Source organism: Ictalurus punctatus, chromosome 13 (assembly GCF_001660625.3).
Source record: "Ictalurus punctatus breed USDA103 chromosome 13, Coco_2.0, whole genome shotgun sequence".
NCBI lineage: Eukaryota > Metazoa > Chordata > Actinopteri > Siluriformes > Ictaluridae > Ictalurus > Ictalurus punctatus.
Genome location: NC_030428.2, coordinates 25,528,530 through 25,556,514, shown reverse-complemented (window position 1 = coordinate 25,556,514; position 27,985 = coordinate 25,528,530). Strand labels below are relative to the sequence as shown.

The 27,985-nt window shown below is 37.9% G+C and overlaps 1 protein-coding gene across 3 annotated transcripts; it reads left to right on the top strand.

Annotated features, from left to right (window-relative positions):
* Positions 1-3: 3 nt before the first annotated feature.
* Positions 4-27,815, top strand: rnf157 (ring finger protein 157). 3 transcript variants are annotated; one of them, XM_017482656.3, is made up of 20 exons: positions 4-438; positions 3,975-4,093; positions 9,025-9,113; positions 9,202-9,348; positions 9,682-9,799; positions 10,590-10,656; positions 10,733-10,776; positions 10,901-10,948; positions 12,238-12,309; positions 13,206-13,365; positions 13,562-13,674; positions 14,747-14,982; positions 16,275-16,392; positions 18,298-18,406; positions 18,527-18,708; positions 19,648-19,713; positions 19,828-19,876; positions 23,455-23,574; positions 25,131-25,165; positions 25,867-25,979. In XM_017482656.3, exons 1-19 carry the CDS (start codon positions 351-353, stop codon positions 25,163-25,165), a joined length of 1,980 nt encoding a protein of 659 aa, XP_017338145.1. In that variant the 5' UTR covers positions 4-350; the 3' UTR covers positions 25,867-25,979. The 3 variants fall into 3 exon arrangements, with proteins under 3 accessions (XP_017338145.1, XP_017338144.1, XP_047015417.1); XM_017482655.3 differs by lacking the exon at positions 25,131-25,165 and having other exon boundaries at positions 25,867-27,815; XM_047159461.2 differs by lacking the exons at positions 19,648-19,713; positions 19,828-19,876; positions 23,455-23,574; positions 25,131-25,165 and having other exon boundaries at positions 25,867-27,815.
* The last annotated feature ends 170 nt before the right edge of the window (positions 27,816-27,985 follow it).

Here is a 27,985-nt window from a genome sequence, read left to right as displayed (position 1 = left end):
GCTCTACGGTGTGACGTCAGAAGGAGAAGCGGCCATTAGGGCTCGGATAAAAAGCCTCAGCATCACCGCGCAGTCCGGACCGGACACGATGGACCGGATAACCGGCTGATCCCGGGAATCCCGTCCCCGTTACCGAGAAGCGGCTTTTGTTCCGCCGCAGCAGCCGGACTGAACCATGCCGCTGCAAACCAAGAGATAGCTTAAGCACAGGAGAGAGAAAAGCAGCGCAGGGGTTTGGGACAGGACCCGAACAAGGGGCTCAGGACGACTCCAATCTCATGAACACTGAAAGCCGCAAGCCATCAGAAGTGTAGCTTTTCTTTCTGAAGGGAGAAGAGAGCTGGAGAGAAATGGGAGCTTTAACCAGCAGACAGAATGCTGGAGTGGAGGAGCTGGACATCCCATCCAACTCCGTGTACAGATATCCACCCAAAAGCGGTGAGGACAACACTGATTTATTCATTACAGGGAAGATGTGAATAGTAATATATTTAACAAGGCATACAGATAGAGATTACAGAGGTGCATAGATTATTCTAGGCTATTGTTGTTGTAAATATTTTTATGTTTATCCAAAAAAATAAAAAATAAAAAAAATAATACAGAATAAAAATAATAATAAACCTCAGATTATAATTACAAAAACTGGATATGATGCTGTAGTCAATGATGTAATAAGCTGATTTAAATATATTACTTGTAATATGTGATGTAAATAGTAGCCCAATAGCCTATATTTAAAGTAGATTATGATAAAATTTATTACAGCATCATATCCAGTTATTATAATTATGAAATCATTTGGATAACCATAAAATATTTAAAACAATAGAAAACATGTTTTTTTTTAGCCTTTAAGAACAAACCTTGAAAATAACAATAGAATGAGCTCTGTAAGCAATATATTATTATTATTATTATTATTATTATTATTATTATACACATAATAGTAAAATGTATATTTATTATTAAAATTATAGCTACTTTTTTGACATACGTGGTCATTTCTTTAAAATATTTGAATACTGTATATCATTATTAATATATTAATGCAGATTTTTAAGTATGAATGATTTATATTGCTATATATTATTATAACATTGATGTGTGATTTCTCCCAAAAATTATTATTATTATTATTATTATTATTATTATTATTATTATTATTATTATTATTATAACTGTAGATAAAGAACAAAGGAATGATGCTGGTGTGTAGTTTGTTCAGTGTATTGTCTTATTCTGACAATCGATAGCCCCACACCAGAAATAATCAGATGGAAGTTATTTCCATCCCATATGTCACCACCGCACCACACTCATTCAGGCTGTCACAGTTGATGCAGACAGGCCCGTACCAGCTGCTTTTGATGGGAATCATTCACTGGCTTAGAGACCATGCAGATATTCAGTAGTAACAGCTAACGCAGTGTGTGTGGTGGTGTGTGAGCTTTACCACTTTACCTTCAACCATACCACCGCTGCATATATGTTACTGATTTCATGTAATTACTGTTATTTCATTATTATGACAGCGGTGCGCCTGTCAAGCCATCTATCAGTGACTAGTGTGATTTCGGGTCATGATCACTGAATCACACTGTTGTGTAAACTCATAGACCGTTGGCTTACATGCTGTTAGAGCTTGCATGATTACTGCATACTGCAGTGAATTGTATATTACTGATTCACATCAATTAAATAAAAGGATCTGTATGTTGTTAACTGTTTTTTAGCAGCAATTATGCATGATATTAAATGTAATTATGTGTGTATTAAACTACCAGACTTGCTCCACTGGGGCGTGATCCATTTTACCTGCTCATTCATCCATCTCTTTGTTCTTCTCCATGGCAGTTCTTTCTTTATCCTCTATTTGCTGTATCCTATCACCCCTTTGTGTCTTCTCAGCTTAAACAATCAGGAATAAATGTACAAGAATTCTTCTCCCAGGATAGTACTGTCAAACTTTAAAAACACACGCTAACTATGGCATAAAATATCTGTAATGGCATTCATTCAGTATCAAGGAATGTGCTTATGTGCACACAAGTCAGTTTGCAGTAATATTCCTGGGAGAACATCGTTCTTATTTTTACATTGCAAATGTCGCTGCCATCTTTGAAACAGATGTAGAATAACGGCATCAGTATTAGCAGATGGCGAAACAGAAATATCTGCTCGGAATAATCCTGTCAGGACATTCCCTTTTAATTTCACACACATGGGTTTGTTTCTTCAGGAAATACTGTCACAGAGAGATTAAGGCTAGACATAAGCACAGCCTGCAGCGTCAATAAATCTGTCAAGCTTTGTGGTTCTCATATCTCAGTGTTATGTAATTTGCACATGTATTAACGTCAACACTTTTAGTTTATAAACAAATGTTTAGTCAGAGGCTTTAATAATCAAATACAGTAGACACATAGTATTAAGGTTGTCACAATATCAAAGTTTTGTCACCGATATCAAGTTAAGTATCACAGTGTGCAAAATGTAAACAGTCATCTGACGTTCACAAACACCATTTAGGCCTGGTTTGTTTTTCTACATGTTGTTTCCTAAAACCGACATGTATTCACAATTCGACCTAGGTTATTTTTGTCCTAGTCCTGTCTCCACCAGTGTCCCGTCATTGATTTGTTACCTGTTTGTGTTCACCTGTTCTGTGTTAACCTTTGATTCATTTCACACATTCATTTTGATTAATACACACTACCGAACATATATAGTTAATATATTATATTATATTTCATTCAAATATATTGTCTATAATACCTTGCTATTAATTTGCAGCGTCGTGAACATATATAGTTCCTATATTATATTATATTTTATTCAAATATATAGTCCATAGTTATATATAAAGTTTATAGTTATTTTTGTCCTAGTCCTGTCTCCGCCAGTTTCCTGTCATTGGTTTGTTACCTGTTTGTGTTCATCTGTTCTGTGATACTCTTTGATTCATTTGTCTATGATACCATGCTAATTATTTGCAGCGTCGCAAACTCTTATCATGCATTGTTGTCTTAGCTTTGATTTCTAAATTTTGTGCGTCATTGTATGTCCTGCTTTTGTCATTGCTTGTTTTGACATGAGATTATAGATTGCCTGTATTTTGACTCCCATATTCACTCTAACAAAGCATACCCTTGCCTCCTGTTTCTCATCGCACATTACACATTATAGAACATATATAGTTCCTATATTTTATTATATTTCATTCAAATATATCGTCCGTAGTTATATATAAAGTTTATAGTTGTGTATTTGTAGCTACTTTGTGATTTCGATTTTTTAAAAATCCAATTAGTTTGTTTCGTGCATTCTTTTTAAACATTTAATCAGTTAAAATAGTATTCTATGTGTGGTAATTCAATATTATGCCGTCATGCTAATGATCAGTCGCTATCAAACCATTCTGCAGTGCCAATCAGACAGTCTACACTATGGGGCTGCAGTAATATTTACTATCCACAAATCCACAAATGGGGTCTTTCTAGAAACCCTGGCTTAGATAAACTGTGATGAAGAGTTGTGACCAAAAGACTTATTTATCTATCTATACAACATATTTGGTTTAAAGATACAGATTATATTTAATATCCATTCATAATGTAGATTTTATTACAACCCTTATCACATATACCAGGCTCAAACATTCAGAAGTCCCTGAGGCTGTTATAAAATATAAAAGGTGTATTAAATTTGTAATTGAGTTTATATATATATATATTTTTAATTAGTCATAGTCAGAGACGGTTATCACCATGGGGATGAAGGTTTTTCTTATATTAAAATAAAATTACATCACTTTAAACAAAGACTATTTTGGGGGAAATGTGTTGTTGCTGTATTGTGTTGGTTGTAGGCAAATTTACTTTATTTAAATGAGTTTTTGAAAAATCATATGCTTACTTTTGGCCTGTTGGTGTTTTTTTTAATGGCTCTGCTGTGTTTTTTTTTGTGTGCAGGAAGCTACTTTGCCAGCCATTTCATCATGGGAGGAGAAAAGTTTGATTCGACCCATCCTGAGGGCTACTTGTTTGGAGAGAACACAGATCTCAACTTCCTGGGAAACAGACCAGTTACAGTAAGATGCTTATTAATAACTTAAACAAGATGTAGCGCAGCGTGGAGTTCCTTTCCAAAAGCTATGAAATTCTAAAGGACAGAATGAAGACTGTAATAGAGTTTAATCAGAATAAAATTTTTAATACATCGCAATATTTCACATTCATGCGAGTGGAAATGTTTCAGCGTGTGCAGGATTTCATCACCTGTTTTCCTGTGCATTCTTGCTTCAGTGTTTTATTATAAATATCAGTAGCTTATTGCATAAATGTGAGTCAGTACTGATAATAAATTAAATGACTGAAGTTCAGAAATGCGATCTAGCCTCAACTATTTAGCTTTATGTTTACGTAGCAGTCCTACAGTTAACTGGGAACACTAGATTTACAGCAACAATCCAATTGAGAAAATGCAACTGACGCATTCTCAGTCAGAGTAAGAGTAATTACGTGGTTTATAGGTACACACTATAAATTAGGAATAAATTATCTATAATTCATTTATGTCAAAAAAGTAATCAAATTTCAAATATACACTACTCTAATTACATATGATTGTTTTTCTTAATCAACCTACTGTACCACTGGTTATGTCTGCTGTTTGAAAGGGCCTGGATTGGGATTTCATAACATTAGTTTATTAAGTTCAGAAATGAAAATGAAATAGCTGTGCATGATGATTAGTGTGTCCTCAGTTTTCATTTTTGTCTTGTTACTATAATCTAGGATAATAACATAGCTAATTTGCACTACTTGCTAAATAAATATAAAGTATTTAAAATATACAAAAATACTATTAGTACTAGTACAATACTAGATGGGAAAGGATATTTTATGGATCATGACAAATGATATGAGTAGGTGATAATTTAATCAGTCCCACGGGCCAGATCTGAAAATATCTGCAACTCTGATACATTTTCCTGGATGTGGATTAAGATTACATTTAAATTAAATTGGCACTAGTGATTCACTATTCAAATTTCTTTTTATTCTCGGAATAGGCTTAATCATTGTATGGGAAACCAGCCTTTTATGGTTTGTGGATCATATAAAGCTTTAAATTGACAAATGTGGAAAATTTATAAATTTTAAAATGCTTTCCTCAATTACATACAGTGGAAAAAGTATTGCTGATAATACAAAATTATTAATAATGATTGGAATATTTGAATACATACTCTGCAAAAAAAGAAACATCCTTTTTTCAGGAGACTGATGATTTTGTAAAATCCAAATAAGCTTTACAGATCTTTATTGGAAAGGGTTTAAACAATGTTTTCATGCTTGTTCAATGAACCATGAACAATTATTGCATATGCACCTGTGGAACAGTCCTTAAGACACGAACAGTTTACAGGCGATTGGTTCTTAAGGTCACAGTTACAATAAGTTAGGACACTAAAGAGACTTTTCTACTGACTCTGAAAAACACCTGAAGAAAGATGCCTAGGGTTCCTGCTCACCTGCGTGAACATTCCATAGTCCTGCTGCAGGGAGGCATGAGGACTGCAGATGTGTCCAGAGCAATAAACTGCAATCTCTGTAATCTAAGACGCCTAAGACTAAGGCTGTGTGTTGTCTGTTTACCAAGGAAAATTAGAGCCATGGTTATTCAATTAAAACAATATTTTGAAGATTTCAAATAAAAGCCTGTCTTCTGTTTTTCTGCGAATCAAAAACCTTAAAGTCTTAAGTTAATATAATTATAATAACTGATATGCACTACCTGCTAAATATCAAATGTAAGTATTTCAGATATATTCTAAGCTATTAGTACTATAATATGTATTCTAGAATACCTGTAAATTACTAATATATTATAGGTACTAATATAGTATAGGATAATTGCACTATAATAACTGATTTTCACAATACCAGCTAAATTCCTTATATATTGTAGATACTAATAGAATTCCACTATAATAACCTATTTGCACAACAATATTCTATTATGAGGTAGTTACTTATGGATACAATATAATATATGAATATGAATTGTATTATAATAACTGATTGGCACAACAGTAACTGCTAAAACACTAGCATAATGTACTTACTAATATAACCAAAGCAAATAGCACTTTATAAATAAATTTACGCTACAACATTTGCTAAATTCCTAATATAATATAGTTACTGACGTAATCTAAGCAAGTAGCACGATAATAACTGATTTGCACAACAATACCTGCTAAAATACTAATATAATGTACTTACTAATATAACTAACGCAAATAGCACTTTATTAATACATTTACTAAATTTACACTACAGCAAATTATATAAAGTACTATAATTATGGATTTGCACTACAACGCCCTGCTACAGTTCCAGTAAATGTTACACTCACTGCATTTCATATTCATAGTTATTACTACATGAAGAATTAAAGTCATGTTTTAAAAATCCAGCTGTCTTTTTTTTTTTTTTGTTTTGACTTGAGTAATGTTTATAAAAAAAATATTTACTATGGCATTTAATGGTATAATCCAACCTGCTTGACCTTGATAATTGAGGTAACTTACCATCTCTGGGCTTAGTAAATTGTCTACTAAAATACACATGACAGTAAACCTTAGATACAAAATTCTCTACCTCAAGCTGGTACTAGATTGTACTTGTTCAGAATGTCATTTAAAATATATACAGTACACTAACATATAATTTATACAGTTTGTTGTTTACCTGGGGTTGGAATGTGGGATTTGCATGACTTGCATAATATGGACTCAACATGCTATCTATGGGTTTATGTGACTGTGTACTGTATGGCTGTAGTGTGTGTTAACAGCTTATCCGTTCTCTAAGTAGACAGCCTGGTGATGTTGTGGATTTAAGGGGCAGCTTAATGCGGGTAATGCACAAGAGTTGCATTCAATCTGTGCTTTTAGGGGGATGGGGATGGGAGGGAGACATGACTGGTCCTGACCTAAAAGCTCACTGTCTCTCCATCAAATCTGTCAAATGTGGTTTTCTAAAGCAACATACAAACACACACATAGATATGCTGTGCTATAAATCATATTAACAAACAATATACAAGTTCTATAATTCATTCATCAGATTTTCATTAGACAGTTCTTCTGTTTAAACAGGGAAGACGGATCAAAATGTGCATGCAACGTGTGTATAAGTTAAAACTACAGGCTACAAGATGTAACCATAGTGCTTTTTTAAAATAAATTTAAAAAAAAAAAGGTTGTCACGTTATGATCCATAATAGGAGCATGTAAACTTGTATAAAATCATAAAAAAGAAAACAGAAGTAAGACTTTGGAAACGAAAGGGAAAAAAGCAGAATTGAGTCAATAGGGCCATGGAAATGAGGACTATGAGAAAGTAACGTTATGATTGTCGCTTTAACACAAGCAAGACTTTGTAAAGAAACATTACACGCAATAAGATAATTACTGTCTACACTTACTGTGCTAACAGTATAACAAGACATGGGTTTAAACAAGGATTTGGGGGAAGTGGTGGCTTGACGGTTAAGGCTCTGGGTTACTGATCGGGGGTTCGAGCCCCAGCACTATCAAGCTGCCACTGTTGGGCCCTTGAGCAAAGCCCTTAACCCTCTCTGCTCCAATAAAGACTCATTATCATTATCAGTCATTATCCAGGCATGTGGCCAAGGAGCTGGAGAAAAAGTGACATGCTGAAATGTTACAATAAAAATTATAACTGCTATTTGTAAAGTTTACAAGTATTTCTAGAGCTATTGTAAGTAAATCCTTTCTAAGATACCTTACAAAAATTATCACATACAGTATAGCCATGCAAGGGATTTGACTAATTTCTTCATTTTCAGACTGCAGTTTTCTATAGCACATAAATATGAATTTTACAAACACTTAAATTAGCTCCACCCCCTGCCAGAAAGGAACTGCTCCGATCGGTGACATTTTGCTTAAGAGGTAATCATAAGGTAATCATAAATGGGAAAGCTTGTCAGTGTTGTCACTGCAACTGCAAATCACGTTTCGGGTTTAAGAGATTAAAAGTAACAAACTGCTCCTCTAAACAGTAACAAATACGTAGTAGGGGTTGCACGACTATTCATATTTACTAGTCGACCAAATCAAAAAAAAATTCTAACTGACTAGTTATCTTTTTCGTAGTTAAATCAAAAACTGATTGATAAAGCTATTTTCAGGCTATTTTGTTACTGCAGTTAGATGCTGATAAGAACGCGTCGAATTTCAAGCGTCAATGAACAGGCTACATTTCCAGCTTCAGTGCTTTTTCAGACTACACTATAAAAATAAATATGCAAGATTGAAGTGTGCAAAATTATAAAAAATAAAAGTGCAAAATGATAAATCTGTGTACTGTATCATATTACCCAATTCTTAAAATGAACTTCGATGGATGACCTGGCAGACACGGCTGTAAAATTGGAATGGTTGAACCTGAAGCATGGAAGCTTGTGTCCATTAATATAGACCTCTTTATAGATCAATGAGCAGCCTTCCTAAGATGGAGGGCCTAAGATGCGATGTCTACAGAGGTGTCTGGGAGGTTTTTCCAGAGACCCCGGAGTTAAGCCGGCATGTTCAATTCCAGCCACGGTAGCATTTGAAGACGCAGCGAACGAGCTGACAGAATTCATGACAGAATTCACTATGACACAGTACAATTTTACTTAAATTTGATTCAGTTTAAAGGACAACAAAAATCACTGCAGTAGGAATTCCTTTGGGAACAGGCACAAGTGGGCTTAAAGGAGCTTTCTTTACTGTTTGCCTACATTTCATTACCTCCGCACTTAGTTGACATCTCCATGGTGGCGACAAGTGAATGTATTAGTTGGCTAGTTTATGCAACCGCTAGTTTATAAAGAGCAAAGAAATAGTAGACTAGTCATTGGGCAGTAGCCTTTCCTTAATACCGTTCCGACACTTAAGCAGTTCCTATTCCGTTTAAATATTTTCTTTCCACTTGTCTTTAGTTCCCATATACCGCCCCACCACCTCACGAGCCAGTGAAGACCCTCCGAAGTCTCGTCAACATTCGAAAAGATACTCTCCGACTGGTCAGGTGAGGCCTCCAACCAGACAGCACGTTTTAAGCAGTTGTTAAGTTAACCTCTTTTGGTGAGTTAAAAACACTAAGAATCTGTTTACAGATGTAGAGAAGACATGAAGTTGCCCGGGCACGAGGTCGGAAAGAGCCGTAGTTGCTACAACATTGAGTTTACCTTCGATGCTGATACACAAGTTGCCATCACTATTTACTACCAAGCCACTGAGGAATTCCACAATGGTGTGCCAGTGTGAGTGAAATAAGTAGAGGGTAAAAATGATGTTTACTCCCAATAACACCAGTGCAAACACAGTATATTTACCGAAAATATACAAACCAGGACAAGCATGTTTAAGCATTAAGAACACATTTATGAAGGAAAAGATTGTCACATGACACAAATACAGCTAAAACGACATACTTTATATCAGTTTTAATGGCCCTAAGAAAGTCTAAAGCACATTTTACACATTTCCAGCATTTTAATATGGGCTGTTCACTGATGCTCAGAGGTCAAAAGGACTCTTTCTAATAATAGGCTGATGGTTGATGGTTCGGCTCTCTGCTTGTTGTATATTGACAGATACCTGCCCCAGGACAGCTCTCTGAAATCGGAGACGGTGCATTTTAAGAGAGGCGTCTGCCAGCAGTTCTGCTTACCATCGCATTCTGTCAACTTGTCCGAGTGGTCAGACGAGGAGGTAAGGTTTTTTTTTTTTTTTTTTTAATCAAGAATACGTGTGCTTAAGTGCATTTATGTGTGAGGGAGCATTTTCACACTTGGATCAGTGTCTGTCTGTATTGACTTCTCAATACATTCTTCTCAAGTGTTGAATCAAAATATATATTTGCTTCAAATTGGCACTTTACTCCAACCATCCATCCATCCATCCATCCATTTTCCATACCGTTTATCCTAAGCGGGGTTGCGGGGGAGCCTGGAGCCTATCCCGGACACCCTGGATGGGATGCCAACCCATCGCAGGGCACAATCGCATACCTATTCACACCCTCCGGACAATTTATAGATGCCAGTCAGCCTACAATGCAAGTCTTTGGACTGGGGCAGGAAACCGGTGTACCCAGAGGAAACCTGCTTATTATTAGTCTTAGATTATGTGGATCATCCTCCATACAATTCTCTTTTAACGGGCTGTTACTATAGAAAGGATAACATATTCGATCGAGCGCATTAATGCTGTATAAACTTGTGATACGCATGGCAGCCGGCACTATTGTCAGAGAAAGTTATAGAAAATGAGTCTGAACAATCAGAATCAAGAATTAAACAGCGCTGTTGTATAGGAAGAAAATAATACACACAAGAATCAAATTTACAGTTGATTGCCAAGGAGTGTGTGCCTTCTGGCTTTCACAGTCACGTTTATACATTTTGCAGAATCCAGTCAAAGCACAGAGCTTTTCAATACACACACACACACACACACAAACACAAAGAGAGTTTAGTGATGCGAATGTGTTATCTTTCAGCTTTTATTCGACATGGATAAAGAAGTTTTCCCCATGGTGGTTCAGGCGGTGGTGGATGAAGGAGATGGTGAGTCGAGTCGCTTATCTTTACATTAACGTTTGCACGCTAATCTACTTTTGTATATTCGTTCATTTTTCTACAGAGCATTTAGGACACGCTCACATTCTTCTCGCCACCTTTGAGAAGGTACGTAGGATTTCTAGCTGGCCGTAACGTTAGCGTTCACAGAATGAAATAGTTCATCATAAATTAAACACGACTACAAATTCCAAAGCATGTGCAACGACTTGGACCTTCTCTCTTTTTATAGCATATGGATGACAGCTACTGTGTGAAACCTCTGAAGCAGAAGCAAGTGGTAAGATCCCTGATTGTATAATTATCTTAGACAGCATTCTATAGCATTTTTCCACATTATACAGCCTGGCAATAATATATACTGGAAAATAATATATAGTAAGCAATATAATAAGCAACCAGTTGCTTATTTTTTTAGGAAATATAAAAAATTACTGATAGGTGTCATAAAAATCACGCACTTCAATAATTGCAATGATTGCAAAACCAGAAATACGGCAGTCACCAATTTCCTGAATATCACAAATCACAACAATTAGAAGACAATAAAGCCATACTGAAAGTACCACTACTCTAGTTTTTAATTTTGAGCACTTCAGAATGATTTTTTAAAAAATAAATAAAAAAAAAACACTTAATATCAATGTGGCAAAGTTGGTTTCATTCTAGATAAAGTCACTCTCAAAGCCATTTTAATTTCTATCAATGGTCAAAAAATGATTCAAATAAAACAATTATTATTGGACAAAACCGTAATAAGTAATACTTTTGCTAACACTTTAATTTAAGGTTGGGAAATAAACTACACTATACAGCCAAAAGATCGTGGACACCTGACCATCACACCCATATGTAATTCCTGTGATGCTTCAAACTGATGACACAAAGTTTGAAGTACAGAATTGTAAAGGATGTCTTTGTATGCTGTAGCATTACAATTTCCCTTCACTGGAGCTAAGAGGCCCAAACCTGTTCCAGCATGACAATACTTGATGAAGACATGATTTGAGAAGGTTGGACTAGAAGAAGTCGAGTGTCCTGTACAGATCCCTGACCTCAACCCCACTGAACACCTTTGGGATGAACTGGAACGCAGACTCCATCCCAGACCTTCTCACCCGACATCACTGTCTGATCTCACTAATGCTCTTGTGGATGAATGAACACAAATCCCCAAGGCCACGCCCCAAAATCTAGTGAACAGCCTCCCAGAAGAGTGGAGGTTATTATAACAACAAGAGGGAACTAAATCTGAAATGAGATGTTTAACATTGGTCAGTTTAACGTTGGTCAGATGTCCACAAACGTTTGGTCATATAGTGTAAGTATAAGCATGGAGTCATGGTTTATTAATGATCATCAATGAATTCATGTTTCTTGTATAAATTATGAAATGACAACAAATAAATTCCTCTGTTCCACATCTTGAAAATAACATCTATGCCACGCTCTCATTACTGTAACTTATACAATAATCGAATCTACATTTTACACCCAACTTATAATCCTGAAAATATGTCAGGTAGGCAGTTCTGACATTCTGATAGAAATGTTCTCATGGTGTTTCAGGTGGATGGTGTTAGTTACCTGCTTCAGGAGATTTATGGCATAGAAAACAAATACAACAGCCAGGAATCTAAAGTAAGTCATTCTTTTGGAAAAATGGATCAATGGGAAACTTATGGGAACTTGTTTTAAGTAAACACTGTGAGATAGACCAGGACTGATGTTTCCAATACACTGGCTGTGTCCGAATATCCCTACTACTATACTACTACACAGTAGGCGAAAAGCAGTACGCCAAAGGTGTAGTATGTCCGAATTCTCAGTATTCACAAAACAGTAGACAAGAAATCCCCGGATGACCTACTGCTTCCGCCGAAATTCTGCAGTATGGAACCACTGGACACTGTGGATACTGCATTATCCCATAAGGCAGCGGTTGTCAACCCAGGGGAGACATCGGAAGGGGGCGCAAAATGTTTTTGAGAAAAACAACCACGAACAGGGCATCATTTGTGTACTCTGTGTGTTTTTATTGCTTTTCAAATAGATGAAAAACCTCATGTTCCCTCTCCCTCTGTATTTTCTTTTTGCTGGCGAGAGGCGGAGCTTAGCCTGCCTTTTATCTGCAGACCAGTGTTGCTAACTTAGTGACTTTTCAGACCCCTTTTAGCGACTTTTTTTTTTTTTTTTTGCAAAGAAAGCGCCTAGCAACAAATCTAGCGACTTTTTGGACGAACTTTAGCGACTTTCCAAATATCACCGTCCGTTATATAGTTTAATAAAAGTCATAAGTTATTAAAAAAAAAAAAAAGTCACAGTATGCGCTTTTGGACGCAGCCATTGTTGTTTCCAATAAATTTGTTTTAATTTGTTTTTCAATCTTTTTGTTTTATTTATTTATTTATTTATTTTTATGGTTTCACTACCTGTTATATCCATTATATTACCTGTCTCAGTCTTGTCTATACCATTTGAATATCAAAATGTCTATCTACTAGTTGGAAGGTAAATCGTGGACTGTGGTCCAACAGGTGGCTGACGATGAGCTCAGCGACAACAGTGCGGAGTGTGTGGTGTGTCTGTCTGATGTGCGCGACACACTCATCCTTCCCTGCAGACACCTGTGCTTGTGCAATGCCTGCGCAGACACACTGCGCTATCAAGCCAACTGCTGCCCAATCTGCCGCCTGCGTGAGGAGACGTCTTCTTCACGTTAATTTAATGCAAAAATACATTACAGTAAACAAACACATTGACCGTAAACCGCTAAACTAGCCCTTCGTTACGGACATAGAAACTTAACTTAAACTTAACAGAGCTACCATAATTACGCTTGAATTCACTTTCATTCACTCAAGTGCATTTTGTTACTCGATGCTTTCCACAGCATTTCGGGCTCTGCTGCAGATCCGAGCCTTGAGGAGGAAGCTGAGTCCCGTCTCCACTACCGGCTTCAATCCAGCCATCACCTCCCAGTCCTCAGACTCTGAGGAGCATTCGGTAACGAAGCAAACCTGCACTTTTATCACTGAAAGCCTTCCTGCATACGGAATCACAAACTAAATTACAGCCTTACGCTTTCTATCGTTTCAAACCCCAGCTAATGCTGTTACCTAAATACGCTCACTGATTCACTGTGGCGCACTCAGAGAGACACAGCTTCATTTTACAGCAGTCTGCGGTACAAGGTCGATCAACTCCAGAATCACCGGCACCCTAGAGAATCTGCGATAATAATCCGCCATGAAAAGAGGACACCTAGTAGTTTCTAACAAGCTGTTGGGAATAAACGCACGAAAAACCGAGCAATGCACAAAAAATACATCACCAAGCATGATCACCAAGTACCTCTAACATGAATTCATAATTTAGGTGTATAATTTAGGTGTTGTGGTTGGGTGTGACCAAACGAGCTTGTAACGTTGTGTAATGTTCCTTGCTGGAAATTACCGGAAGAGGCTCGGTGTTGTGTTTCTTTCTAGAGGAGATATCATCAAATATTAACACTGTGGCATGACAGTACTTTTTCAACCAATGTTCTGCAGAAACACTACTCAAAGACACCAGTTTATGAATCGAAAAGATATCGTATTCAAATAAAACTATGCAGCGTCCACATATGTTTAAACTCGGTGAATTTAACTCACTGTGTTTGTTATTCGTTTTCACGAAGGGTGCCAATAATTCTGGAGTGGACTCTGTATGCTGACACATTTTGTGGTGCATGTAACATGCTTGTCGTGCTGATTTTATTCATTAAGAGCTAACCTTAGGCAGTAGTAATGCTACCTTGAGTAAGTGCATGAGAACTTTTGTGTGACTCAATTCCGTAAATACGGTTTATGTAGCCAATAATGATCTTAATGTATTTAAAAATATATGTTAAACCTGTGTGGCTGTATATATATATATATATATATATATATATATATATATATATATATATATATATATATATATATATATAAAATGTCCTGGTCAATGGGATATCCATTACAATAAAGAGAACATGTAGTACCTGAGGAGGGTTTTGTGTATATTACAGCTGCTGCTTGATGTTCCTCTGTTTCAGGCGGCTGAACACATTCCCCAAGGATTCGAGGCTGTGTCTCTTTTAGAGGCTCTAAACGGCCCGCTGAACCCCTCACCATGCGCTCCTGCACTGCACGGCCTGACAAAAGCTCACATCTCTGGAACGCTGCCTGCGTACGGCACGGCGAGTCATCACACCGCCACACACTCGCTGTCTCACTTAGAGCACTCCATCACCTCCAGCCAAGGCCTCAAGGTGAAGAAGAGCAGCTCCAAGTGAGTGACACACTGACGGTTCCCCGATACAGCCCTCTATCTGTCTGTCTGTCTATCTATCTATCTATCTATCTATCTATCTATCTATCTATCCATCTATCTGCAGTGCACTCCACTATTATTGGCACCCTTGGTAAATGGAAGGCTGTGAAAAATTGCCTTTATTGTTTAACCTTTTGCTCTTTTCTTAAAAAAAAATCGCAAAAATACTCTGCTCTCATGGATATCAAACAATTGCAAACAAAACACAGGGTTATAAAAAAAATATATATCTTTGTTAAATATAGGTGTGCAACAATTATTGGCACCCTTTATTCAATACTTTGTGCTAGCTCCCTTTGCCAAGATAACAGCTCTGAGTCTTCTCCTATTATGCTTGATGAGGTTGGAGAATTCATGGCAAGGGATCTGAGACCGTGACTCCATACAGAATCTCTCCAGATCCTCTTCAGTTCACCCCACAGGTTTTCTATGAGTTTCAAGTCAGATATTTCAACCACTCGAACCATCCTCTTCAAAGTGCGTTGAGACGATATAGACACACGTCCAATTCCAGGTTGATTCATAACATTTCCAGTTGACTGGAACTTCTTAATTATTGCCCTGATGGTAGAAATGGGCATTTTCAATGCTTGTGCTATTTTCTTATAGACACTTCCCATTGTGTGAAGCTCAGCAACCTTTTGCCGCACAACACAGCTATACTCCTTGGTGTAACACATTGTTATGAATGACTAAGGGAATTTCGCCTATGTGTTACCTCATATTTATACCCCTGTGAAACAGGAAGTCATGGTTGAACAATTTCCTGTTCCTAGTCACCTAGGTGTACTGACATTTGTTAAATATCAATGGGAATATACTTCATATATATATATATATATATATATATATATATATATATATATATATATATATATATATATATATGTGTGTGTGTGTGTGTGTGTGTGTGTGTGTGTGTGTTTCTCATATGAATTAATAGGGGTGCCAATAATTGTTGCACACCTACATTTAACAAAGATTTTTTATATAAATTGTTTGCAATTATTTAATATCCATGAGAGCAGAGTATTTTTGTGAATTTATTTCACAAAGGATACAAATTTTAAATGATTAAGACAATTTTTCATAGCCTTCTTTGTTCATATTTACCAAGTGTGCCAATAATAGTAATCTATTTTTTTTGTCCATCTCTGTATCCATTTGTCTGCTTTGTTTTTCTGTCTGTCTATGGATGTGATTCTGTCTGTCTGTCTTTTGATCTTATTAACAATCTGGTGCTCCTCTAGGTCTCTCTCCCAGAATTCCCAGAACTCCTCAGTGCTGCCTGAGGAGGAGGATGAGAAGTCGTGCAGTGAGTCAGAGGCTCGGGTGTGCAGGAGGAAACTGCCTATGGACCAGCAAGAGGTACTAAACTGTAGTAATACAAGATGAATGAGACACTTTTCACTTTCCTTGCAAACACTGACACGATGTGGGGGTTAAAGTAATAACGCTTCATGTCAAGAGGCATCACACCACCCCTTTGTTCATTATTTTCATGTAAAATCGTGCCCCCCAGTGTTTTATGCTTAAATTATCTTTTTGTGAAAAAGCACTGAAATGAAGCTCTACACACCCAAGTTGTATGCAACACAATTTAAAAACTATAGACTGCACAACAAAGTAAGATCACATTCAAGGAATCTATGAGAACAAAATAAAATATAGCCGCAAGCAGCGATGACGGGCCCAAGCACTACGGTGCCATCACTACTCGGTGGGTGTATGGAAACAATACGTTGTGAAGTGAATGCTGTTGAATAAAACAACAATATACAAAGAAAAGAGTATTAAAGTTTGATGCGTTACCGCGGTAACACTATTTAAAGGGGTCATATGATGCTTTTTAATGTTTTCCTTTTCCTTTAGTGTGTAATGGATCTGTATAGTGTGTAATGTTCATGTATAAGATCTGCAAAGTTACAAAGCTCATAGTCTCCCACAAAGGGGTTTATTCTATCTTCACTGCTCCAGACCTGCCTAAAACGCCTCGATCCTAGTCCAGATATTACTTTCGCAAAAGTCTACGTCACAATTTGAAATATCTGTATAATGCCACCATAATTTTTACATTTTTAATTTATTTAATGTATTTTATGTCGTCACGTCAGCACATAAAGTTGTTACAGTGAAGAAGACAAATTAAACCGTTATAACGTCGTATCTGAAAGGTAATAGAGTTACAAAATACAAACTTACCACTGAGAAACGTTCTGCTCAAGTCATGCTTGCAAAGTTGGTTCTGATTGATCTGCTCGATCGTCCGCATTTTCAGAATCTGACTCGGGCTCGGACAGATACGGTAAAACCGATGACATTATTAACTGTGTTTAGAAGCCTTGGAAGTTGAAGCACACGATTATGGTAAGGGGCGTTACATTTCCGACACATGCTTGAGGTTTTTGGCCAATCACAATGCAGTGGTTCAGCTGACCAATCAGAGTGCTCTGGACTGTTCGGAAGAAGGGGCTTTGGAGAGACCGGGACTCAATCAGAGCGTTTCAGACACACTGGGAATAGAGGTACTGCAATAACGTACAGTATGTGAAAAATAATGTGTTTTTTGAACATTAAAGCATGTTAACCTATTCTATTACACCCTTAAACCAAATAATGAGCTTTTAAAATCATCACATGACCCCTTTAAGATATCAAGACTTCTTTCACGATTTTACATTAGCCATGTCTCGACATGATTTGGACCAAGTTTGAAGCAATTCGGGTAACTATAAGAGGATTATTGCAAAGTCTGTTGTATGTCGCACATTTCCTGCTGCCAGTTGGTGGCGCTATGACCGTGACTCGCAATAGCCACATCCATGTGATCGGCCCCCAGTACCAAACATATAGCTCAAGTTTCATCTAAATCATTTGATGCACTCAGATATGAGACTCTTCCTGTTTCCCATTTTTTGCGATAAATTTATTGCCTCACCATGGCGAAATCATTCGAGATATCAAAAATCCCTTCGCAATTTAGCATCTTCAGTGTCTTGGCATAATGTTGACCAAGATTGGTGACAATCACATGAATCACATGAAAAGGAGGAGTTTTCAAAAAATCCAAAATGGCTGGCTTCCTGTTGGGCCGAGCTACCCAAGCACTTTGAAAAATAATAACAAATAATAATCCTTAGGAAAACAATACGGCCCTGCGCACTTTCAGTGCTCGGGCCCTAAAAATACACTTAATCAGATGGAACACAGTTTCATCAGTCACACATTTGTCCTAACAAAGTTTAGCTGAGCTGTGTTATTTTTTTACTTCAGTGTGGCATGACCCCTGAGAGCGACAATCTCACCCTGTCCTCATGCGGTGCGATAGAGCAGTCCTCGTGTAGCGGCACCCCGCTGTCCTCCACCATCACCTCCCCTGAAGGTAGGATCAAACACAGCTCTGATCTGTTCCACAATAAATAATCAGATAATCAGATAAATAATGCTACACACAAATGCTGAACACCACTCATCCTCACACCCCCTCTGCTTTCTCCTGCAGACCCAGTGAGCAGCAGTTTGGCCCAGTCTGTCATGTCCATGGCGTCTTCACAGAGTCAAAACTCACGCATCAGCACTGACACGCTCTCCTCCATGTCCGGCTCCTACCTGCCGGGGGCCGAGGGAGACGAACGCCACCAGAACACACCCGAGAGCCGGCCAGTTTCCCAGCAGGAAGGCGATGTGAGACTGCAAAATCATGTTGCTGACTTCATTTATCAGAAGAGACGCCAGCCAAAAGATTACTAATGTGAAATAGAGGAAGGGGGCGGGGTTTCCAGAGAGGGTTGTTTAATATCAGAGAGTTCAAAACACCCACAGAACTGTCAATTATTCCAGATTCATATGTAGATTGGCTCTGCTGTTATACTTAGATGATAAATGCGGAGTTAATACAGATGATAAAAGTGTGAAGGTTGGGAGGGTTGTAATGCTGTGCTTGACACACACACGTTTCTGACTTTTCCCGTTAGATCTAGATTGTTTTTTTCCCACAAACAAAATACAATGTCACAAACATTTCTCAGCTCACCAAAAATGTTAATACATTCCAATACTTTGAAAGTATCGGAACAGCATGGCCAATTCTATTGTTTTTGCTGTACATTGAAGATATATGAGAAAATAAATCAGATATTTACATCTAGATGTGTTAAACACTTAGAACATGGCTTCTTTACAGCTCTCCCAATGATTCTGTCATCAACTGCTTTAGTTTTCCTTGTTCGATGTCTGCTTGCTCAGTACACCAGTGGTTTCTTTCTTTTTTAAAACATTCCAAATTGTTGTATTGGCTATACCCAATGCTTGTGCAATGCCTTTTCTTAGCTTCAAAACAGCTTGCTTTTCTCCCATAGACAGCTCTCTGGTCTTCATGTTGGTTTATCCTTTTTAACAACAAATGCAGTCTTCACAGGTGAAATCCAGGGCTCAGACCAAGAGCAGATGCTCAGAGCTATTAATTGTTTAAGCAATCGATCTAACTGAACACACCCGGATAACAAGAAACGCCTTGCTGTTCCAATCCTTCCCGAATGGACTGTATATACCTACATAAAACGGAAGGATTTGAAAACAAGCGATCATTAAACAGAAATCATTTTATTTCTATTTCATGGGCAGAAAACCCCCAGTGAGTCACTTGACCACAGATTCATGGTAGCAGTCGCTGAAGAGCAGGATTCAGAGGTGAATTGAATCTCATCGTGCAGTTATATCACAGAGTTTACCTTTAAAACAAGGTTAAATAGGACACAGGTTTATAATCCGCTCTGAATTTAACAGAATATTTATCTTCCTCAGGGAAACGATGTCACTGAGGAGGACTGTACATCTCCTACTAAAGACCAGGGTAAACCTAAACACTGCTTGAGACTGATTTATAGTCATGAATCGAGATCCAGTTCTGCATAATGATGGATGGAGAGAGAGAGAGAGAGAGAGAGAGAGAGCGCATCATCTTGCTGGCGCATTCACACATTCTTCATAAAACACAGTGCACCGACTGAAAGTTTAGAGATGTGGCTTGTGATAAGAGCTTAATCACCCCTCTGTGTGATTGACTGCACGTCCTGCATGTGTTCATCACTTAAGCATGTGCTGATCGATTTTATTTATTACACACTGGTGCTGATTTACGTGTTAATTTGCATGTGCGATTGTACAGATTGTGCATGCAAACTGTGGGTGTGTCGCAGGTGATTTACAATGAATAATTGCATGATGTGTGTGAAAAACCAAAACACTCACCAAGAAGACACAATCCTGATCTCATTATTAAGACATAAATGGTCTAATTTTACCTTGAGTTGGCTTTCGCAAAATACGGTATATGGTTTATATGAAATTGTATTGTTCTTGTATATTAACATAGGTTATATATTTTGTTGTATTTTTTATAAACGTGTTGAATATACTAATTATATCATGGCGAATATCTAATTAATGATCGAATGATCTAATGATTCCTAGTGTACTGTTCATTACATGGAGTGCCTTCAGCTTAATGTAAAACGTAATGTAATTTGTAGACGGTCCCTTAGCTCTCCTCGATATTATACGTCTCCATATAAAATTAGCTGTAGCTGATTGTCTCTCTGATTGTTATTTTTTACCCAATCTTATCCCAGTTTTGGTCATTACCAGTTCCCACCCACTAGTTGTCTCTCCCCCAATCAGAGTGAGGGCTAATGGCCTTGTCATACATCGGATGGCTTCCATTAAGAATATTTTAAGTGTGGAACAAATGGAAATGCGGAGCCTTCACTTGCCGTGTCATGCACAGGGCATCTGGGTAAACGCTGTGGCACGCTACTGTACATGACTAAGCCTGTGATTAGTCGTTACAAATGAGGCATGCCCAAGCTAATTTAATACAAGACGCAGAGTGCGTCTCAATCAGCTCCCTAGTTCAGTCGTAATCAGGGCACTGATTAGGGAATCCGCCATTTTAAGGGCTTTCTCAATTGCAAAATCCTTCCAGTGCACTGGAATGTTCGCTCAATAAAAAATCCCGTAGTGCACCGTGAAAACAAGGTCGCATCGATGCTCACTATGCTCCTTTACTGGGAATGACGTCATGTTTTCTGAAGCCTCTCAGCTCGAAAAAACATGGGAGACGAACTCTCAGCTGGCTGCAAATGTACATAAGTAGCTTGTTATCGTTACTGTTGTGGCTCTCAAATGATTACTTACGTTAGCGATTTTGAACTTAATTTGACGTTCTATATACGGTTTGAGTCTAACGACTTTTAGTCTTTAATGATTACATTTTTTTTTATAATCTTCTTCCTGTAGTTGTGGAAATTGTCATGGTGTTTTTAATAGCGCCACCTGCAGTACTGGAGCTCTTATGTGACGGTCAATACAAACCCGAAGCGAGCATGTGAGCGTTTAAGCTTGAAATAAAGGTTTCGTCATCGCGCATCCCTCCAACATGTCATTTCCACATGAAGTATGCTGAGGCCTTAACAATTGCTCATAAATGTGCAGCTCTGAAACCGCGTCTTTTCAAACTGCTGCTCACGCAACATCATTGAAGAGCCAAAAACACTAGAAGAAAAACACTTACTGGCTTCTTCTGCAGACATGAGCTCAGACAAGGGAGGGAGAGTAACACCGAGAGAGTAACACCATCCTTCTCACCCAGAGAGCCTGGCCAATCCTCCTGGCCGCGAATACTGTGGCATCGTTGGGATTCCAGCTCACAATCTCTCGACTACAGGGCAAACATTTTGTTGGACATACTATTGGACCAGTTGGGAGACTAGAAAAGCCAAGACAAGACAATATTGCCTAAATTGCATGATGTGGCTTTGCATATTAGTCTGTCTCACTCTTATTTGTGGCATTTCTGTTATTACATGCCTATGTTATGTGATCTTAATATGGATTTCTGAATCGATACATGATACCCGACGAACTGCATGTGCTGCAATAGCATCATTTACATGCTAATTTTATGATCGCATGCCTCACCGACACATCATGGTCTCCAGTTTTGTGCAGATGTATTATTGCCATTGCTTGAGTAACTCTGGCATGTTACTAATTTGGTTGGGGGGAAGCCAGTTTTCTACATTTGCACTCCACTGCTGATTTTGTGGTCACAAATGAATGGACTGTGGGGAATTTCTTTTTCAAAAATCTACTCATTTATTTCTATTTTTTTTAAAGCTATATAATTTACTACATAGTTAATTATCATATTACTGCATACTGAGACCAGTATGGAATTTTACTGAATTCAATGAAAGCCTTAAAGGTCACGTCTCATTCATCACCCCACTTTGACATAAATGGGCGACTTCATGTTATAACTACCTAAATGCAACAAGCTACATAATGAAATACAAATAAGAAGAGAGAACAAATGACTCAGATATTAAATGCGACTTAGACAGTTACCGTGTCATAACACTTGGAGCATACGGTTAATAAAAGCATAAACATAAGACAGAAAATGGCTATCAGTAACTATTAAGATGGATTTCGACCAGTAACATATCATCGTAAACTCTCCCAAGAGGCCAAGTATAACGTTCATAATGATGCTACCATCACCATGCTTTACTGTGAGGATAATGTCAAAACATAAATGTCACTGAACTGAACATTAGATGAGCTACTCTTGCTGCATTCAATTTAACCCTGCCCATTTTTATAATTGTTCTCCTCTTTGCAAGATTATAATTTGTGCCGTTAGTCATGAAAATACAAAGAAAATATAATGCTGTGATTTTATGCCTTATTATCGTGCTGGCGGGAAAAACGAGCACAAAGAATGCTACGTACACAGACTTTCTCTCTAAATCCCACCCCATGGTACTGTATGCTTGTTGTCAGTTGGACGAGCGTTCCTTTCCAGTCACCATCCCTACTTTTGATCGTGTCACGTTGTCAGCCGACCATAAGCCAAACTTTTTCAGTGCTGTTTCCATGGGCTGATGGCGACTTAAGTCTAAAAGTTACATCAGTATGTACACAGGGAAAGTTAATCGTATTCAAGCTTGGGTTATGCAGGTGGTCAAGTGGATTTTATGGGCGTATCATTCAGATTATGCAAATGACCTGTGTGTAGTTTGCATCTCCTAGGTTGCCGGATTTTTCCTGAATGGACGCGTCTGTGATGGGGTTTCTTAATAGCATCTAGACCACCACCTTTTAACACAAGCCTGAAAAAAAGAAAAAAAAAAAAACAACAAGAAAATGCAAGATGCAAATATACAAATAAATAGAAAATACAAAGTGAAGAAGGAAATGTCTAATTTTGTGAGACTATGAGAATAGACACCTGTGAGTGCATCTGTTATCACACCCCCTAGCATGCTGCATGTTGTTGCTTTATCCTCATCACCATCCCCGCCCTACACTCTGCTGTGCTCCGCTGTGCCTCTGGCTGCTCTGTTTGACCTCTGACCTCGCTTGCAGGTGGGCGCAGGAGGAGTGAGGTGCCTTGTCCAGAGTTTGACAATAACAATCAGGGGCGGTCTGACACCCACTGTGTGACAGGCCTGGACAATGAACAGGCTCCTGATGGCCAATTCGCTGGTGAGTGGCAACGTTCGTGACAGGAGAGGCTTGAGTACGCTCTTCTTACTGAATATGGCGTTTCCAAAAGGACAGTCAGGAGATCATTTATCCATCATGTGCCTGTTCCTATGTGCTTTGCATTTCATGTCTCTACATCGTCAGCCTCTCACTTACATCATCAGTCAATGTCTTTCCAAGTTCTTTTAACAATTGTAAGCAATGAGTTCATTGTAAACACACTGTATGAATGAATGAATTAAGAACTATATGTGACGTTAAAGTATATGTTACTGGAAAAAAATGTACATTTGTCCAAAAAAAAAAAAAAAAAGTTCCTGATCTGGCAACTGCAAAAGTATTGGCGCCCCATCTAAAAAGGATTGTAGAGAATAAATATTACCCACTCAAACAGCTACATACAGTACATATCCTCTAACAAAAACAACAACAACAACAACAAAAAAAAAACATTTGTACAATTACAGCTTTACCTTAAAAAGATATGTGACAAAATAACTGGCACCCCTAAGGAATATTTCAAATGCAGTAAATGCAGATTGTCAGCTTTATAAACAGGAACAGTAGCAGTAACTGAGTCATTATATATGAGGTTGCACGTAAGAACGCCCTTTACAATACATGAATGTGATTTTTTTTTAAAATACCCTTTTGACTGGCTGCATACTGTATATATAATGTACAAGAATGTATAATGTATGATTACAAGATTCGCAAAGTAAACTCGTTCAAGCGCTATGTTTAAAATCCTTTAAAAACAAATCATCTTTTAACATAATGTAATGTATGTAAGGGTTATTTATAACTATATCATTTATGGTTACATTTAGTTAGTTATGTTAATTTAGTTATGTTACATTTACAGGTTCAATTATTATAGCACGTTATATATTATAAAACATTATAGCAGCTATAAGCATAAGCCGTTCCCTCACCAGCCTCTCTTATTGGTCTCTCTTGAAGTTAAGACAAAAGAAATGTAGCTCTTTATCAAGAAAAACGTTCTTATGGCCAAACTCATAAACTTTACCTGCTCTGACACTGGAGACTCCTTACATAAACGCTAAATAGACTTCACCAGATCAACATGGTTATAGATGCTGCTGTTATAGATCATTCATAAACACCTTCTGACCCATCAAGAATTCAACAGCCTTGTGGTATAAGTCTTATTTAATGCCTTAGTAATTCTTTTTGGGAATAGCTTTTTTTACTCTCACTTACAGTCCACCCCATGCACAAAGTTTTTTGTCATCTCTGTACATGTCAGCCTCTCTCTCTCTTAGTCCAGCTTCTTTTTGTGTGTGAATGTCTGATTGAAATTCCTCTTGTGCTGTTAAATGTGTTCTTTATTTCTTTGTGTGTTTACATTTTTCCTTCCATCACCGCATCTCTCTCTTTCTCTCTCTCTCTCTCTCTCTCTCTCTCTCTCTCTCTCTCTCTCTCTCTCTCTCTCTCTCTCTCTCTCTCTCTCTCTCTCTCTCTCTCTCTCTCTCTCTCTCTCTCTCACTCTCTCTCTCTCTCTCTACCTTCCTGGATGTCTATGGAATGGACAGATGAGGACTCGTGTCCTGTTCACGTTGAGGAATAGGTATGGGCCCACGGCAAGGGACCGAATTTGCAAAATAATCACATTAGACATTAGACACAATAGACTTTCTTATTATAAGTACGAATATAAGACGCTGCTCACTGAGGTCTATTATGGTGGGTGTGGTCTCTTCCAGGATGACTCCGCCCCTTTCCACAGGGCACGAGGGGTCATTGAATGAGTTGAAAATGATGTAACTTATACGCTATGCCCTTCAAACTCACCATATCTCATCCCTGCTGAACTACAGAGTGATGTCTTAGACGGTGCTCTTCACCACCATAGTCAAAACACCAACTGAGGGAAATTATTTCATAAAATAGTGTTGATTCCTTCATTACAGTTCCAGAGACTTGGAGAATTGATGCTATTGGAAGTGTTTTGGAGGCTGGTTGTGGTCCAGCACCTTCCTAACAAACTTTATGTTGGTTTTTCCATTAATTTGTCACCCATTTGGACTTTATGGCAGATATCATGATGGGCTTATTTACATTTAGGTGTCCGGTCGCCTTATGAACATGGACAGTAAACTGGATTGTACTGTAACACACGTCAAAACCGGTCCAAAGTTTCAGACCAACATCAGCTGAAAATCAGGAAACCATATCAAGGAATCCATCTTTTTCATTTTCAGTTTTTTCTCTGCATAGCATTAACCAGTTTCTCTAACACTCCTACCCTCTGATCCGTGTGATCCACAGAGCTGCTCTACCTGGATGCCAACTGGCGTTCCCAGGAGTCTTTGCTTCAGCATGCCTCTAAGAGCAACATCAATCTGGATGAGCAAAGTGTCACCAACATGAGGACGAGCCCGAAAAACACACCAAAAACACGCCACGGACCACTAGCTGTGTAAAAGGCGTCCCTCCAGCATCTGACTCCCCATGCCGACTCCTCATCTCACCCTCTGATCTAAAAAGCAGAAGAATTTGTTTGTCGCAAATAAGAGCGCTACTCAGCAGTGGCATTCTCTTCAGCCTTCACGCCGCTCATTTACCGATGCATGTTGCAAGACACTCATGATGAACAAACCAGTAGATTCGATTAAAATGGCTTCATGAACGTCTGACTCAAATAGGAGTTCTGACTTTACGGTTAATTACAAGGGTTTAAACCACAGGAACTCGGTCAATTCAGGTGCATTTCCACCAGAGGAAGCAAGAACAATTGAATTCCTGGGCTGGATTGTAGTTCCAAGAACGTTTTTTTGTTCCTGGATCTATTTCCATACTCGTACCAAAAAGCACTGTAAAGTATTAACTACTAGACTAGTAGACAGAGTGTTTAATGACGTGTCCATTTTACCATTTAAGAATGATTGTTGCTCTGCGATGCTTTTGCGAAAATCAGCCTCTTGGTGAAACGCAAACTTCATAGATTAACCAATTTACAAGTACTAAAACATCAGCGAGATTAACACAAGTGGTGAGTCAAAAAAAAAAAGTTGCAGGAATTACAGTAATTATACTTTGTACATGCTTCCACTTGCCTGCCACACACAACACCTTAAAGCTTCAGTTTGTAATTTTAAAAAGTGTTTCTATCCCTATAACATTCACCTAATTTCAAAGATACCATAGAAAAACTGTCATTTGCAATATTTTCATGCAATGGATCTGCTTAGTTTTTTTGTTTTTGTTTATTAGTTTGCTTTTTTACTTTCTGGTTCCTGCTTACATTTTTCCAGCCCAGAAATGAGCTCCGCCCTCAGCTGTAACAGAGCTGCTCAGGTATACCCGCCCTTTTTTCCTAAAACGCAACATATTTTCAGTAGAAGGAAAGGCTTATAGGTGTTGTCATTGTAAAAGCAATACTCCTTAACATTCAGTGGAGGGCTGTAAAAAAATTTACAAACTGCTGCTTTAATGCTAACAAATAATGTTGTTATTTTGCAGTATGGTGGAAATGTGCCTGTTGTCACTTACGGTGTTTTCTAATCGAAGCACCTGGAAGATCTAAGGCTAAATCGCGTTTAAAAAAAACAAAAAAAACAAAACAAAAACACGAATACGTGATTTAAATAAGCGTTTGCATGCACAGATAATCCTTTCTTAATCCACTTGCACTCCAGAATATTCAGTATTTGAATGTCAGTATCAACATGTTGCACTTCCTGTATCACTGCGACAGGTGAAGCAAACAAAAGGCGGAGTTTACAAACCAACTCGCCCTGCTCGTTCACATCACAAACTGGACTTCAGAGCAATAACGCATCCTCACTGAGCTGCTCTTACCATCGTGCATGCTACAAAGCCAGAAAAATCAAAGCTACAAAGCTGCCTCACCTGCCGTCTGGCCAAATCAGTGCTAATGGAGAGGAAATCTACCACCATTGTCATATATATCACACAGATAATGCTTTTAATATCATAAACGTACAATCAGATCTGTTTACTGATTCAGCATTAGTTAGTTTTCTGGATATTACAGGGAGCAGATTGTAGAAAACTACACGAGGGATTTGCCAAGCAAAAGTGCCAGTGTGACTTCGGCATGCCAGGTCATATGTTTTTTTATCGTGGATTGTTTTTTTTTTTTGCATTGCACATGACAATGGGTGCACTGTACTACATATAAGATGCTAAAGAAGTGTTTACTAATTCAGAAAATAAAAACGTGCCACACGCTTGTCAACGTTAGATAGAGACAATTCAGACTTCAATTTTCTAATTCTATTGACTTCCACCTTTTTTTTTTGTTTTTGTTGAATTAGCTGTGACTTGCTCAGTAATCCTTTACTAATTTCTTTAATTTATTTATTTTTTTCAATTTTATGTGCCATTTTGACTTTGCTGTATTTGTAGGGGTCAGTGGAAGCTT